The 17,294-nt window shown below is 45.5% G+C and overlaps 4 protein-coding genes across 4 annotated transcripts; all 4 read right to left on the bottom strand.

Moving 5' to 3' along the window:
- Nucleotides 1-2,835: 2,835 nt before the first annotated feature.
- Nucleotides 2,836-4,410, bottom strand: HD556DRAFT_1451297 (uncharacterized protein; the record flags this gene model as incomplete). The annotated part of the gene is made up of 7 exons (XM_041307932.1): nt 2,836-3,022; nt 3,072-3,316; nt 3,373-3,504; nt 3,560-3,688; nt 3,747-3,827; nt 3,877-4,053; nt 4,108-4,410. The coding sequence occupies 7 exons, from the start codon at nt 4,408-4,410 to the stop codon at nt 2,836-2,838; spliced, it is 1,254 nt and encodes a 417-aa protein (XP_041152395.1).
- A 234-nt stretch (nt 4,411-4,644) lies between these two features.
- HD556DRAFT_1314704 (uncharacterized protein) lies at nt 4,645-9,351 on the bottom strand (the record flags this gene model as incomplete). The annotated part of the gene is made up of 14 exons (XM_041300988.1): nt 4,645-4,789; nt 5,044-5,387; nt 5,470-5,741; nt 5,861-6,052; nt 6,204-6,387; nt 6,455-6,819; nt 6,878-7,142; nt 7,314-7,399; nt 7,457-7,627; nt 7,829-7,915; nt 7,967-8,378; nt 8,420-8,811; nt 8,863-9,261; nt 9,321-9,351. The coding sequence occupies 14 exons, from the start codon at nt 9,349-9,351 to the stop codon at nt 4,645-4,647; spliced, it is 3,345 nt and encodes a 1,114-aa protein (XP_041152394.1).
- Nucleotides 9,352-11,243: 1,892 nt separating this feature from the next.
- HD556DRAFT_1314703 (uncharacterized protein) lies at nt 11,244-12,538 on the bottom strand (the record flags this gene model as incomplete). Its single annotated transcript, XM_041300987.1, has 7 exons — nt 11,244-11,372; nt 11,503-11,520; nt 11,736-11,888; nt 11,931-12,020; nt 12,074-12,194; nt 12,233-12,281; nt 12,418-12,538. The coding sequence occupies 7 exons, from the start codon at nt 12,536-12,538 to the stop codon at nt 11,244-11,246; spliced, it is 681 nt and encodes a 226-aa protein (XP_041152393.1).
- Nucleotides 12,539-12,908: 370 nt separating this feature from the next.
- Nucleotides 12,909-15,690, bottom strand: HD556DRAFT_1451293 (uncharacterized protein; the record flags this gene model as incomplete). The annotated part of the gene is made up of 10 exons (XM_041307931.1): nt 12,909-13,243; nt 13,295-13,510; nt 13,571-13,956; nt 14,003-14,141; nt 14,191-14,379; nt 14,442-14,839; nt 14,893-15,041; nt 15,099-15,278; nt 15,363-15,500; nt 15,553-15,690. 10 exons carry the CDS (start codon nt 15,688-15,690, stop codon nt 12,909-12,911), a joined length of 2,268 nt encoding a protein of 755 aa, XP_041152392.1.
- Nucleotides 15,691-17,294: the final 1,604 nt, after the last annotated feature.

Here is a 17,294-nt window from a genome sequence, read left to right as displayed (position 1 = left end):
ATCCACTTCATCGCCATTCTCAGCTTCTGGTTGAGCTTTATGCCGCACTTCAAGTTGTCGTCGTGACTTCAGCCAATGGCGTATGTGTTTTTTATTCATATTTCTGTTGCGCTAATTTCCTCTCAGTGGTCCCCAATCATGTACTCGATCATCGATGCCGAATTTTTGTCTCCTGCTTCTATTTCATTGTCTGCATCCTTGTGTTGAACATCTGGCTTCTCAATCTATTCATTGCTGTGATAACGAACTCGTTCTCTGCCATACGTGCAGATACGCAGAAGAGTGCCTTTGGTGCTGCACCGTGTGTTTCTTGACTTTTCCATGTGCTAACGCTAATGTTATTCCAATTACAGACTAGGACTTGTCGTCGAAGTTGGTCAGACGGGAAACACATTTCTCAGAGCAACCCACTCAAGGAATTCTACACCCATATGCGCTGGTGCTGGGTGTTTCTGGCTCTCATGTCGCTCGTGGTACAAGCCACCGCCAGTGCTGATATTAACTCGGAGCTATACCCCTGGTTGATGATATTTCAACTAGGGAGGTTCTATAGGGTGATTTTGGAGTTCCCGAGAATGAAACTGCTCATGGCGAGTCTAGTCACCATCTGAACATCTTACAAACAACTAAACCATCTCAGCTCACGGTCTTTGGAAACCTTTATGGTCTAGTGAACATGACAATTTTCTTGCTGGTCGTCAACCTCCTTGCTGTGTTGGTCTGCGTGGAGCTCATTCGCGGTGATATGAATGACTCGATTGGGTTAAATTTCGGACAGTTGTGGAATTCGTTCCTCGCTATGTACCAGCTCTTTTCCTCCGAGAATTGGACAAACATCTTGTACTCGACAGCAATTACAGGGATTTCCCTGGGGCAGGTGGTGATCGTGATTATTTTCTTATGCTCGTGGCTTATATTTGCAAATTGTAAGTCGCCTAAAGTGCTCGTGCATATTGCTTGCCCTCCTTCATTGACGCACATTGTTTTCTCCAGTCATCATGATGCAGATGTTTGTCGCCGTCATTCACGAGAACTTCAGTGTCGCAGAAGAAACAAAGAAGAGTAAACAGGCATCGGACTACTGGGTTCAACACCACCCACAAAGGGTCACGCACAATAGTTGGACTCGCAAGTTGAATCCATATCGATGGATCAAGGCGGATCTGTTCGCGTCAAGGTCGAAATCTTTCCTTCGAACCTGGTCTTACCAATGCAGAAGACGCTTGTGCAGGATTATGGGGTTGTTAGACAGCACAACCGAAACGGGGCTGTATGTGTTTTTGAGTGTCTGAGATGACAAACTGCTGATATCCTGATGCGAAAGAAATCCGTTCTGTTGAAGAGTGCGAGACATCTGCCTTCAAAATCATTGACGATGCTTTAACAACTGTTTTCTGGAACTATGGATTCTAATGATGTGTTGTTGGCGGACTTACGACAAAGCCATTGTGAGTTGACAGCAGTGCAAAACGAAGAGACAGGGCGTTATCTGTGAGCTTTCTGGTATCCAATAAGTGGCAGCTTTGCTGACATGAACTTGTAGTGATATTCTCGCCAAGGTGGGCAACGGCAACGACACGACTGAGAACGACCATGACGAGCATTCCGAGTGGAAGGCGCAGAAGGCTGGCCCCTCAGTGCTTGGAACAATCCTTCACCTTCTACGATATTCTCCTTTGACAACTTCCGATCCTCGATGCTCATTCTTTTTGAGATTGTATTGTTGGAAGGGTGGATCGATGTCATGTTGGTCTTGATGAGTATTACTGGGAAGAACCAGCAACCACAGGTCGATGTTTCACAGACCAGGCCTGTTGGCTTATGGCTTGCTTAGTATCATCATCAGCAACTTCTCATAGTCGGAATGTGTCAAACATTGCTGCAAGAGATTATGAAGACTTGTCGCAGGTCCGTCCAATACCATTAGCTCTCTAACGATCCAATTCACATACACAGCAAGACAGTTGGATGCACCTGGGGTTAACCTACAATAGTTGTAAATAGGATAATTTCAGACTCAACCGCAGTGTGAAAAGGACCCGTGCGCCTCAGTACTATTGAATCTGAAGTGTGACATTTGTTGTGACACTCAAGTTCGGTTTATCGCAGTGTTTGTCCCACGGGCAATGTAGTTTGAACCTGAGGACATCCTCAACTTTAGCCGCTGGTTGCAATGTTATTTTCATCCAGGGAACGAGGGTGATTGCAACCTGATTACCGGTTGCAGAACATGAGGGCCAACGTGCTATGTACTATGAAATTTACTGGTTATAGAATTAATGCAAATCACAGAGGAGCCTTCGCTCATAAAGATTAGCTTAACAGAACTAAGTAGAGTTGGTCCTCACGCTCAGATCAGCTTAATACTGATTATTGAATGTCATTTATCTTTGTGCCCAGGTTTGCACAATACTGGTCACCATCTAGCGTTGATCTTCATGCCCAGATTTGCACAGTACTGGTCGCCATCTGGCGTTGATCTTCATGCCTAGATTTGCGCAGTACTGGTCGCCATCTGGCGTTGATCTTCATGCCTAGATTTGCGCAGTACTGGTCGCCATCTGGCGTTGATCTTCATGCCTAGGTTTGCGCAGTACTGGTCGCCATCTGGCATTGATCTTCATGCCTAGGTTTGTGCAGTACTGGTTAAGTCATCTTAAGAGCCTGGATATTATTCCTCGTCTGACGTCAAGTTGTCAACTTAGGGCATTTCTGTCAGGCTAATAGCTTTGCAATCACACAGGACTAATATTAAAGAAACTAGCTATAGGGTATTGAATGTCCAAGTCGAAATTCTAATGAAGGTGTCGGGCCCATGTACAACCGCTGGCTCGCTCAAATGAGCCTCAAAATGTCCTCCATACTTCCCAAGCCGTTCTGCTTCAAGGCAGCAGCACCAATGGTAGAAGACCCACTGTGTGCCCCGTAAGCCTCTGGAATAATGATGTCAATCATGAATGGATTTTGGACGACCGGCCTCTGGTAGCGATGGGTGTCAAGTTCGATGGTATGGCTGATATATCTAAGGCTAGGTCAGCTTGATGTGCAGCCAGACAGTCAGGCAAACATACACAGTCCAGCCTGGTGTCCCCCAAGAATCTCCCCACTGCTTCTGTCGCGCCTCAAACCACATTTCAACTTTGGACCAGAAGTCCTCGCCTTTGGTGGTGCGCCCGCCTTGGCCGCGCTTGCGCTTCTTCTTCAGTGGTTCTCCGATAGGAGAGTCTTCAGCATCTTCTGCACTCGGTGTTGAGAGACTCTCATCTTCCTCCTCTGCCCGGTCAAGCAAATGAGGGTTTTCATATGCAAAACGACGCTGGAATTTGAAACGGTGAGAAAATTTGGCAGTCATACAGTGGAGAAAGACCGTACTAAGATAGCCAAACGGGCGCGGACTGGATGTCCAAGGTCTGAGTTCCCACCTGCACGACGGAAACGATTCAAACAGTCATAAATAAAGTCTGATAGTGTGCTTGTGTCATCGCCAATGACACTGTCACGTAGCTGCAACAAGGCAATCAGTTGAGAACCGAAACAAATATCAACCACTTGTGCGCACCAACTCGCGAAATGAATTATGGACGCTAGAACACTGACACTTAGTATAGATGGTCAGGAAATGTTCCCTAGCTGGGTTTCCATAGATGTTTGTGAGTTTAAAGGCCTCGCGATCTTTATGTAAATGATTCTGTGGGATTCGAAAATAAGCATACAGCGCTATCTAATAACTCACTGGCAGGACTTACCGCAACATCAAAATGAAGTGTCATGAACGTGATCCTGTTAGGATCAAAGATAAGATCACCTGCCACAATGCGTATGTTTGTCTTTATGCTTCAGATATTTGATAGATGATGGCGCAAGAAGATTACTTACTCGTTGCTCAGGACTAAGTGAAAATGTGGTTTCGAGACGGATTTGTAAATCTGCGAGAAGTTGTTGTGTTGATTGGTGAGAGGCAGCAATTATGCGCTGTTCCTTGAGAATGCAGAATATACTGCCAAGGAGATAAGTTCTAGTTGCAAGGTCAGATTTGCTCAGTCCATGACCGAGCTGCAATGCAAAAAATGTCAGCGTGTGGATGAAAAATCAAACCAGTTGACGTACCTTAGCAAAACCATGTAGGTTTTTCCGTAAGTCCTGTTCTGCATCGCCAAGGCCAAATTGGTTGGCGAGTGCGTCCACAAAGAGGGCGGATAACTCGTTTGCGAATAGATTTGGGTCAATTTGTGGTTGGTGTGAACTTGAAGGTGGGGATCCAGGAGTGCGTAGGTAGGCAGAAGGGCTCATCAGCAAGCTTGAATTCGAAGGACTTCCTGGCTGGGAATCATTGAGTGGACCAGATAAATGGAAGGATGATAACGCCCGTGGCTGAGAACCGGTAGGTGGAGTAGAGAAGTCAAAGGACATATTTGTAAACTGGGATGAGTGACAGTGAAAATGAATGACTGACTCCTCGAAGGCAAGTCGCTGGAAAGTGCTCTACTAATAAAATCAGATGCTCATCGACACATTTATATAAAAACTCAGCTTACATTAGTGGGTTCCATGCGGTATTAATGATGGCCTCAAGGGATATTTTCGGTTTAATTGTTGTAATAAGGATCATGTTTGGTGGTAGTTGGCGCTGCAGCAAGGATGGCCTCAAGGTATAATTTCGGTTTTGTTGTCATAATAAGGATGTTTGGTGGTAGTTGGCACTGCAGCAAGGATGGCCTCAAGGTATAATTTCAGTTTTGTTGTTGTAATAAGAATGTTTGGCGGTAGTCGGTACTGCAGCAAGGATGGCCTCGAGGTATAATTTCAGTTTCATTGTTGTAATAAGGATCATGTTGAATGGTCATAGTGAGCCCTGCAACCGAACGGTGACACTGCATATTAGCAACAAGTATTGGTAATCAACTAAGAGGGGCGCGTACAGCAGATGATATTATGTAGAAGGAGATATGATAAAGAATGTTATGCACCTGGGTACTTGTAGGTGCAGCAGATGATATGTAGAAGCGAAAACCCGCTCCTGGTTACTGAACTTGTAATACAGACCGGTGTTGCTGTAGTGATCTATTAACTTGTCGGCCTTTAGCATGTGGTCCATGTGCTGCCGCTATAATAGATGTCGTGGAAGCTCCACCAGTGGTGTCATTGCGTGTCCGAATCTCCCTTGCAGCACCCTCGAGGATTGCGAGGTTCATATCTTGCGGCTGAATAGGTACCCGAAGGCCCTGCATGTGCTTTGTGTCTCGCATCCGTGCGGTGTTGAGAACAAGGTCATGAGGGTCCCCGATGTGATGTATCACAGCCTTAGCTTTTGATGTCTTCGCCCGTTCTTCGTAAACAAATTCAACATCGGAGGCCAAGCTCATGCATTTGTGTACTCGGCATTGATGCTGCAGATTGGCTGCACATAAAATTTGCTTTCATAGAAACAGAAATTCAGTGACTGATGACTCGTACAGATGAACCACCAACCTCGACAGGATAGAGCAAAAAACCACCATGTGCCCTGACTGCGGGCATAGAGTAGGATGCTGCCGGTTCGCCAACACTTCCGCGTTCCAGAAGAATTGCATCTGGACACAGAAGGTTATCTGCATCCGAGCCTTGGCGCTGAATAATTTCTCGAATACACGCTACAATTGGAGACTGCTCTGCTGTGCCATCCACTACGAGAACCCAATCTCCTATCTTACAAACATCCCCATTGAAAAGCACCATGGACTTGCAAGTACGGAAATTATGTCCTTTGAGAGTGTCGTTTGGAAGCGATCGAAGTGCATTCAGAAAGTATTTCCCCGTCTCGGTAGTCAAGTAAGGTTGGAGCGGCAGGTTGTTACAAAGGCATTGACCTAAAGATACTGACCCTTAGTATTGTATTTCTCAAAGTTGGAACTCATGTAAAATTGAACTTTACCGTATTTTTTAGTGTCAGCATGTGTGTCGAGTCCGAGGTAGTCAGTAATAATATTTGGCCGTTGAACAAGTGACAATGGACCCTTTCCAACAACTTTGATGTTTATGGCATCTGGTGGCTTGTCTGATGAGGGATTAGAGGCTTGGATAAGTTCGGGAGAATCACAGTGAATGTCATTTGTATTATTATCATGCATGAGTATTTGTGCCCAAGAGAATATGACGAATCCGACTTCCATGGGCGAAAGAATGTGCGATATCCCGAGAAGGAGCATGGTGGTTTGAATGAATACTTTTCGCACGAATGACAGCATTGAAGGACTCAAATGCCTCTGTCGCAAACAAAGCAGCTGGCCCAAATCGTCGAATGTGGTCAACGACATGTAATAGAACATAAAATTTAGGCTTATTGAACCATCGGGGAGTCCACCTGGCGGTGCACGCAAGAAAGTTATTGATCGATGTTGTAAGATTGCACTGAGATGATAATGATCAGATACTAATATGAATATCAGCAAATCAGACTGAAAAGTATGCTACATACTAAATGTTCCATGGAGTTTTCGATTTCAGGCTGCCAGATGAGTGGTATTAGGTTTGATAATGCAACCCAAGTATCATAGCATTCTGTGGGTACCAAGTCATGAAGCACGAATGGTGCAACTTGTGCGATAGCACGAAAATCACGACCAACAAGAGATCCTGCATATTGAACGAGGGTGTGACCAGCGAGATGGCTGAGTCCAAGACCTGAGACGTCAACAGATGATAGGCGAGTTTCTAAAAGTTCCCGCTTCAATTTGTCTTTTCCGATTCTCACAGAGACAACGTCGCACCAAAGGTATTTGACAAACCCAAGAAGGACTGTGTGGAGGATTTCCACAGGTGTGTCGGTGTGAGGATCGATACCTGAGATGTTGTTGAAGTCAATCCTAATAATATTACACTGTGAAAATGGTTGAGAGACCTTTGATTCGCCACACAGGACTTATGACATTTTCAGGCAGTGTCTCTTTAACTCTATCAAGCACTTCCTGTTTTGCCTTATTGCCACCCCGGATTTTGCAGTATGATTCAGCTAGGCGATTCAAGAATGAGTCCAGAAAGGTGTCCTTGATGCCCATAGAAGTCTTCCTTTGTTTGATCTGGGTCTGATTCCCGACTGTTGACGCATGAATGAACATTGACTTGAGTTCAGCGATAGTTTCATCCTTGTGACGTGGTTCTCCTATCTAATATCATACTTCATAAATGAAAATATATGCAAGACCGCTCAGATTTGTTATTACCTTTACAAACTGCTTAACCCGTGTCGCCATCTCCTCCATGGTCTCCTTTGCTCATTTCCATGTAGATTTTGGAGGAGCATCGGTAGTATAGGCTTCGGATTCACTTCCACTAACCTCACCAACACTATGGTCGGTATCTTCAGGTTGTGCAGCAGCTGCTCGTGCAGGATTGCTCTCCACACTTGCATCGTGCCCCTTCACTTTACAGATACGGCAAAAATATTTTCCCATTGACCCGATATGACAGGCCATCTCACTTTGCATGGGGTTGTCCCCGAGCAAGGCCAAGATGGACGGGATGACAAGAACATACTCCTCGTGGACACAGTCCCAGGCCCAGATGCCTTGCTTCCATGATTCCCTAAATTTTACCAGCATCGTTATTTCCACTTGCCTGCTCACAACAAATCTTACTGACTCAAGTTGGTCTACAATACCATCCAACATTTCAAGTGGAGGGGCAAGATTCGATGTACAAAGAAAATGGACGTTGTACTCTCAGTGGACTTCTGCTCGTGGCAATCCTGCAGCTGTAAAAAGAAATGAATTATGTTTGTTCCACTTCTTCGATAAGTTTCCAGATGTGTCGTCGCAGTATAACCAGAGAGGCATTGCGTATACGCGAGCACCTGATGCCCGAACACGCCATTGATTGCCTTCAGAAGGATTGGTTAATGTCCATGGCTGCAATTTGCCATTAAGTTCACGTTCTACACCTAAACATATATTTGCGAGATGTAATAGTCAAAGTGATAAAATGACTCTACCATATATCGAGTATGCACGAGGTAGACCAGATGTGGCTTTGCTCGAATCCCAGTTTCGGAATGATACAAGAAGATTATCTTCTGATACTTCAAATGAATGAAAATATTCTACAACCCAACCGCAATCCAGTTCACGAGTGACAGGCCGCAATGACCAAGCTTTAGTGTACATCTTCCCGCCACGTATGAACCACCGAAATGGAATGCAGGCTTGGCCGCTCGATAGTAATGCAGGCTCAAAAACAAAGAAATCTTGGTTGTGCAGTCTGACAACAGGCGTAAGCAGCTCCGGGTCAAGTTCCTCAAGCCAACATTTAGCTTGTCGAGCTTCATTCAGTTCCACACCGGTATCTTCAGGGTAGAAGTGTAACAGTGGCCGAACACGAGGATTCATCATTTTCTTCAAACACAACTAAGTATAAAATATTGATTACATTTCAGCAACACACACACCTGCCGAATAATGTCAGGCAGCGAGTTAACATAGTACCTATGGCCAAGAGCACCTTCATAAGGGATTGAATGGATACCACATAATCGTTGAATAGTGTCTTTGATGAGTTTGACAGACTTCACCGAAGGTACATCGACTACATTGTTGACCCGAAGTAGCCAGAGTAAAATATCAATCTGTCGTTCTGAAAAAACAGAGCGTGGAAGGTGCATGAGAATATCAAGTGTGCACGTCTGATAGAACACCACTGGATCAACAACAGTTGGCAGGTTGATAGACGACCTTACAATCTTATCAGGCCACGGAAACCATTCCTCATTCACGATTTGATTTCGAGAACACTTTCTATCACTGCCAGTTCCAATAGAAGCATCACCAGCCTGGTTGTCATCTGCTCAAAATGTCAAAGTGAGCCACATCCCGTGTAGCCAGAGTAACATACCATCGTGCCATGTCTGCCCCGTAAAAACTTCTTCATCTTCTGATATTTCGGCTCCCTGATCATCTGAGAGGTCATCTTCATCTAAAAAGTCTCTTAAACCTTGCACGATCATTGCCTTCGTGACTGAGTAGTTGTCAATGTTGTCTGCTGAGTCACCCGGCTCAAAATTGGGAGTGCTAGCCATGTCATCGAGAAGACAACGTAGCTCGATGATGGAGTTAGATTGAGCTTCAGGTACCATTGAACCATTCCTGTGATGCTGCTGCCTTCTCGAATGATATTTGACTGCATCTTGATGTGACCAGGTCCTCTCATGCTTCTGCACTGCTCGCCGATCATGGGGCTTATTGTCCTGACAAAGGTTGCAGACCCATTTGTTCACCTCAGCAGGTGTCCAAACTAGCAAAAATTAGATTCTAGCTATTAGTTGTGAGCTTATCTATTAGATCACATCGTACCATCAAGGTGGGAGAATTCTCCATCAGGCATAGTAGGTTGAGCAATGGGCCTGTTGATGAAGTGATTATTGCACTGAGGATAAGCAGAACAACCGTGCAAGGATATCTGTAAGACACCCTACATATAAAGTACTTACAAGGCAGAACTGTAGAACGATATTGTTTCCAGTATGTGCTGCTTTCGGCCAGTAGTGGGGTGACTAAATGAGGCTGTTGATCCAATGATTATTGTGCTGAGAGTGTATGGAGAGACTGCCAAAGGATAACTCAAGGACGCCCTCCGCAGATAGTACCTATGGGGTGCAGCCCTTGTTTGGCGTTGTTCCCAGGATAAATCACTTATGGCCGAATAGACCAAACAGTTTGAACCTCAGGTTAAACTCGCAATGAGCCTGAGGCCCAACGCTCGGCGGCTGCCGGACAACTCAACATTAGCATTTCGTTCTTGTTTATACTTAACCGACAGATCTTGTCATAACTCAGTACTCAGTCTTTATTCAAAACGGAATGGCGCACAAAATTTATATATATACTGAGCGCCAAAAGGACCAGTTTAACCACAGGTTCAACTAACTTCTTACTGTGTAGTGTTGTATTCCAGTATATGCATGCACTAACAAGATCAAAATTGTGCGGGGTATTGTAAAACAGCAACACCACGAACTACATTCACATGTTGTGCATTCGAACTCTGTCAGAAGGTATTTCAAAGTCCGGCTTATGTCAAGGTTTCATCATGTTCTCTTTTATCCCTTTACCATAATGTTATCTCGATATCTAATACATTGCTGTCCCTCCAGCTCCAAAAAATGTGCTTTGATAGACACACATCCTCAATAATCTTACCACCGCCGGTAGGCAGAAGAAGATCAGGTAAGTTTCATATTCATAGGCTCACCCCTATCACGCGACTCAAGGTTGAGTGACGTGTTATTGGCGGCTGGGCGCAAAGCGGTCCTGGCATAGAATCCATTGGCCAACATGTCACTTGTATTTCGTTATGGGATGCCTGGTTTTCATGCAACTCTTGATAAGATGTTGTAGGTGGACTTAAAACTGCGGTAAGTTTTTGCATATATGCGCATATACTCTATGTATTTGCACCAAACTAATGACTACAAACAACCAGATTAGCAGCGCCATGAGGTCACAATGATCTGATGACTTCACATCCCTCGAACACCCAATGCTCAAGTATATTTTGACGAACCGCAACAGCGATACCCTGCAGCCTATCATACCAAAGTCATCATGTAAGTCATCCAACACTCATGGTTTTGCATGTCTCTCTGCTGGTGATATCCAGGTTGAAGAATCTACTAATGAAGCAGGTGGTGCTGATATCCCAGATGCAGACGCTCCCATGCCTTGTTGGGGTAAAAAGGCTGCCTAGGTATTTTAAATCCTGGTCTGTTTGCCTATTCTGATTATTGGTTTTAGTCACACAGATTTCAACGCTGTCACTCGCTGCATTACACTCGATTCGTGCCCATGCTATATATTACTCTTGCACTCACGACTCCATTTGCGCTTACAATGTCTCGCACTTGATGTCTCTCATATACTATTGTCACACCCTTGATCCTACTTTCGGATGGCGTCGGACTCGCATAGACACCTGTGTAGTTTTGCTACTTGCATTGCTTTGTATTGTACGATCATGAAATCCACCGCATTCCATTTATTGCATTGCAGTGTGCTATCTGTCTGGTATGAGTCATGTAAGCTATGAACAGCCTGCTTGGGACTGGTAAGGCTGGATCAACATTGCAAGGCGTCTCAAGACTTGTTAAAATACACGATCCTGATGGCTTTTGACCAGCCTGGTACCCATCTGACATGACGGAGAGGTTGTCTGCAAGCCGTGTTCAGTCTTGGCGAAGTTAGTCAGACTGGGGGTATCTTGCCAAGCCTGGGAAGGGCTTACCAGGCTGCACCACTTTTGCTGATGACTGAGCACAAGGACGGTGACGCTAAACTCTGATGTTCAACAGTGAACACCTCACTGATGCTGATTATAACTCGTATTGGAACAGGGTCATACATAGCTGGCTACTTACATGCCAGAATAGATGAATCATTTATTAGAAGAATTTGTATTTGGTTTTTGCGTCTGAGCTTCATCTTGCTCATCAGCAAACTACTAATTTGGCGACAGATTTCACACGAGTCACAAGCACACACAGATCCGCACAAGGTCCTACAAGGTCCACAGACATCACAAGCATTACAGAATAGCAATAGACATTTTAACAATTTGAATTGTAGCACAACAGGAGTAGTAAAAAATCACAACAGTATATACTAGTATGCCGTACATAAATCAAGTACTACATACTATGTATGAGGCATGTATCAATAATCATCAAAACAACTTCGATATACTAGTACGGTATTGTTAAACTAATGGCGCACTGTATCACCTCGAGAACTCGAACCAATGAATGTTGCAATACCACTTTTTTTCCTCTCTACATGAATGCGCCCTACGTTGAGGTTGGCCGTTAACAGACGCATATTTGCGACTTCAACACAACGGTGGTGGAGGTCCATAAGCACCATATGGTGCTTTAAGATGCAATCAGCCAGGGCTTTTTGAGCCTGACAAACCTTGCGTCTCGTTCTAGCTGCCTCGAGGGCCAGGTCGGAGTAGTCTTCCTCTTGTTCTGCTTGGTAGTAGAGTGAGGTGCAATCAAATTCCTGTCGATGGCAAATAAGAAGTGCAGAGGAACTCAGAACACTGCATAACTCACAAGGTGCACCCCTCCTGGAAAACTGTCCTCTTCTTTAATTAAGCACGCCGATTGGGATGATGAATGATTTGATTGTTCGCATCGTCGGTTGTGATGACATGTGCACAGGCAGCAGTGGTGCCTTGGAAAGTGATTCAGATTAGAATATAACGAGCATACCGATCGAGAAGAAGGTGTAAAATGGCGAGAACTTGAAAGAGAAGAGTTTCTAGAATGATAAGAGGTTGTAGAATAATGAGCAGGAGACAAGGCTAGAGGCTCCATATGATGAATGATGAACGTTAGCTAATAACTTGAATGTGTGAGGGAATTAGACTAGCGTGTGACAAACGTAATAAACATACCAATGACAATACCATCATGTCCAAAATGCGGAAAAATCTTCACGAAGGAGTCCAGCGTGACTCGCCACCTTAGCCAGCCCCGAACCTCATGCCATAGTTCTATTCGCGATATGGTCGACATTTCGCAGTTCGTAGAGTTGGTTGAACCACACCGGCGACACCTGTTCGTGGCAGGGTAATGCATAACCATGGGTGATTAGAGATGTGACGGTTATGCATGGATGATGCTCATCCCGTGATGTTATGCATAATGCCCTCGAGGCAAGTGTCCTGCGACATTATGCATAACACCCTTGAGGCCTAACTAAGTGTTCTTCCATTCTAAGTTTATGATAGATCTCATCAACACTGTCCAAGATCTGTGATCTCGGGTAACTCGTGTTACAGGTCGCAGCTCCTGTTCTTTTGTTCGGTCCCTTAATAGAGAGAAATACCTGTTCTGGTCTGACATATCCCTAGATAGATTTTTTGAAAAAACGCATATTTACACATTATAAAGCGGTAGTACGAGCGGTACGTGTATCGACAACGCTTAGAGGACCTTCTGTCACTGTCACCGTAGTGGTGGGGGCCACGAACACGCCCCACATGCTCGTGAACGCGTCTCGTATGTTTCTTCGAAGCACTGCTTGGCGTCTCGCGTACCCATTGATGCCTTCCGCTTCAGCAGCAGGCAATCCAACTCTCCGGTCTGCTTGCTCGTCCCACCATGTAGCATGCCAGGATAGAAATACCCTGACACGCCGCATTTCCTCTAACAACAACTCGACCTCCTCCGTCCAGCGATTTGCGCGTGCCCTTGCTTTGCACCATTCAATTTGTAATGCTACTGAAGCATCTCAGATCTATTTGAATCATGATGGAGAGAACTGCTCACCATCCGTAAGAACATCTCCTGCAGTAGAGACACCACGCATCTTCCAGATCCAAGAGAGAGTACGATTTCCCTCTGATTGCCCTACCTCGCCTTCTGACATACTATGAATGTGTGACACCTCCAGTACCAGAAAGACATCCTGCCAGTCATGCTCTCCAAGTGTCTGATGCAGATTTTGGAGTGCGTTCCTTGCTCTGCGATACTGGTCTGCGGCTTCTAAAATGTGGCGCTCAACATTCCCGATTACAGCGGCAGCACGTGTGTTGGCTCATTGACCACGAATATTTGTGTCCTTGAATTTGTACAGGTGAGTCCGTAAGAGAAGATGGCGGCGAAGGTCGTCAAGTGCATCAAATGATTGTCCTCGACGTAGCTCCCATTCAAAACGACAGAGCCGTTCATCGCATATGGTGTCTCGGGTGTGCTCCTTCAACTTGGATGGCAGCAACAGATCGATCTCATGGGCTTTTTCCTCCGTTGAAGTCCCTGCACTGGAACTGCGGGTGGTTCGAACACGGGATGCCGAGGGCATATACAAAAGTTGAACTTGGCACCATTGCTCAATCTTGCGCTGCAGAGCATTTGTCCGATCTTGTATCTTTGAGCGCTGGAGATCGGTTGAGTGTGCACCAAGGGCTGAAATGTCCCATCTAAGCCGATATCTGAATATTGTTAATTCTTTGTGAATCCAAGAGTAGCTAAACTTACTGCTCTTCTTCCATGCCAATGCCCATAGAAATGAGAACAATGGGCAATATCTCACTATGAAGGGAATAGTCGACACCACGCTCGAGGTCTTCGGCTTCTTTCTGAGCAAGACGTAGCCTGACGGATGCCTGTGTCATAGCTGAATCAAAATTGTCAGTCAAATATGCAAACTCAAAACACTGGCTCACTCGTTGTGGTTGCACCAAAGGGGTTGGTACTAGTAGATGTGTCCGTCTCCCACCTTTCAATAGCAATCTTCCATTGTGATACTTCTTCTGGCCGTTCTGCGACAAGGGTATCATTGAACTCGCGAAAATCGCGTGTGTGCTGGTCACGTTCTGGTATAGCTGCCTTGATTTTTTGCAAGAGACTAACACCTATTAAATCATTGCCATAATCAAATAGTGCTCACATCTTATGTAGACTAAACACTACTCACCCAGATTGGTAACTTTCTTCCAATTGAAGTCACCAAAGTGGTCGTCGAGGGTATCGCGTCTAGCGCCTGGACCCATTTTGCGTGTGCTTGTAGCTATTGGGTTGATGTTAGCCCAGCCACGCTCAGGAGCTTCGCCATCAGTCCGGCCCATGCCCCTTAGGAGATTGTGCGAATAAGTAATTTGACATGCCAGTATATGTGCAGGAAGATGGAACTTCGGGACAAGGAACGTGACGAATTTGTTGGCGCAATCGACATGAATACGATCTGGGTACTTGACTATTCGTTCTCGGAGATTCTTACTCCACTGGCAAGCAATATCGTATGAGATGTTGAGAACAATGAGGTCCTTTGCAAACTGCATGGTAGAACAAAATAGATAATCCATATTCACGTATCTACGAATGTGTCAGACTTGGACAAAATGTGGCAAAAGAGCTCAGGTACGTACTTTTCCCCCTTCTGAAGGTCTCCAACAGTGCATGGTCGTTTAAAGTTATGGCACGAGCAATCCACAGTCCCGGCACCTGTCGCTGCAAGACCGCGGGAGTTCTTTGTCTCAGCTAGGTTGACAGCATTGTGACTTGCACATGTGCTTTTCTACTTGAAATTAGTACTTAAATTTGCAGCAAGTACAAAGAAACTAGCGGTACATACCTCTTGCGGTTGCTTGCCAACTTCGTGGAGGAAGCCCTTGTATCCCTTTTCCTCAATGAAATATGACCACCCATTGCTCAGACCAGGATCAGCTATATCTGACGAAACATTCTTCTGCGCCAACCGAAAGTTGGCATCAATCGCAACAAATAGTCCATAAAGCCACCTATTGACACAGAACTAAGTAACATAGCATACAATGAGAGAATTTAACAAACTGTTTGTCAGGACTTGCATTCTCCCAGCCCTGCGGTAAATTTTTACCTGGCTGGGGACAAGCAGGACAAAGGACCGCGCAGGAACCAGGTTGAGACCTTCAGGATCATGCCCACGGCCGAATCGTTTGAGTAAGGTCAAGTTTCGCCATTCTTTGATCATCCGAAGTAGTGCTTCGTAGCGATCCTGTACACGAGTGAGATTTGCAGTCCTGGCCAAGATAAGTATGTGTACTCACCTTAGGAGGATCGATACCAGAGTTGTCAGACAGCCGTGACAGTGTTTGCCAATACTCAAAGGCCGATGCCTTTGATTCAAATGAGAGAATATGAAAGTGGTGAAGGAGCCGAAAAGTCGCGGCTGTTTTCACCCACATTCAAGAACCGGACACCATGATCTGGCCGATACAGTAGGAAGAAGTTGGGATGTTATGAAGAGCTGCTAAACGCAATGTACGTGTATCAGTACTTCAGTTTTCAGTCTTAATCATTATGTATTGCTATTAACTATTGTGTTTAGACCCTGCAGTGCCAAGGTGATTCTGTACCATTGTGCACAGCGGTGTTTTTCTGGGGTTCCCAGGACGAAGGTATATATGTTATGTATGGGTAAGTCTCTCGTTACATCTCCAGCACTACTACTACTAACATGAACCGTTGTGGACGTCGTCGACAGAATGCTAAAATCCCCCAGGTTGAAGCTGCTCCTATGCCTGTGACTGCACCTGTCTCTCCTGCTCTTGTCGCTCCCACACCTATCGTTCCTGCTCCTACTCATGTTGCTCCTGCTCCTACTCCTGTTGCTCCCATTCCCATGCCTAACGCTCCTGCTCCCACTGCAGCTGCTGCGATCACTACTGCGCTTCACCGCCCTAGGAGACAATGACAGCTGCCTCAGAGATATAGGCAGGATGATGCAGCTGCCCATCCGGATGATGGCGAGTGGATTGACATCAACAACGTTGGCAGCAGTGAAGACAACGACGACCCACCTCAAGTTGTAGCCGCCACACACACACAGAGCCCGAGCCCACTACAGACGACAACTCGGACGACAACCAGCACTCTCCACACCAATCCTTTTGCTACGAGAAAAAGAGGCCTCAAGACTACTTCTGATATCCAGTTCTTCTTTAGGAAGAACTCAGACACCGGCGAGCGCATTTGTGTACCATGCGAGTGAGTAACATGTCTGGGAGTCTCTTCTACTCTTCTCACCCCTTTACTAGGGATTCAAATAAGATAGACTCTTCCTATCCCCTCACCATCTACGGTCCGTCCACGAGCAATACCCCTCTCCATTCACACATTCATAAAGTTCATATCGACCTTTACCTCGAGGAATCCGAGAAGCAGCAATGGCCAATCGGCATCCATCCTGTAAGTGACCGCCTTAATAAAGGCTGGACCTTCAGCGAGATGTGGAAACAACTCCAAAATCCCACTTGCACGATTGAGACACTTGGCCCTCCCCCCAATCCCAAACATGGCGGTTCAAGGCCCAGTGTTGGGAAGTCAGCATCTTCGGATTATCACTTATCAGACTTCTCTATCGAGGAGATGCATCGACAGATCATGAAGTTTATTGTAGCTGACGACCAAGTAAGTACTGTTCATTTTTTATGTGTTCTCGCTAACCATTGTCTCTAGGCAATCAGTGTCGTCGAATGTCCAGAGTTTCGTCGACTGCTCTGCCTCTTGTGGCAGGACCTAAAGGATTCTGATATCCCCCATCGTTCAAAGCTTCGGCAACTAATCATCGATGCATGGGATGAAATACTTTGCAGCCATCAAACTTGACCTCGCTGTGAGTGTTTAACTATCTATTGCATACAGTATCTTCATATCTTGCAGACCGCCCAAGGATGAATTTCGTTCACATCCGATATTTGGTCCGATTCTAAGCTCCGTCCCTTTCTTGCTGTAACCGCACATTGGATTGCGAAAGAACGCGAAGCCACACTTGTTTTGAAGGCTGCTC

The sequence above is a fragment of the Suillus plorans genome (assembly GCF_016647745.1).
Source record: "Suillus plorans strain S12 chromosome Unknown HD556scaffold_125, whole genome shotgun sequence".
NCBI classification, from domain to species: Eukaryota; Fungi; Basidiomycota; class Agaricomycetes; order Boletales; family Suillaceae; genus Suillus; species Suillus plorans.
The sequence above is the reverse complement of the archived record's forward strand: the minus strand, read 5'-3'. Positions and strand labels throughout refer to the sequence as shown.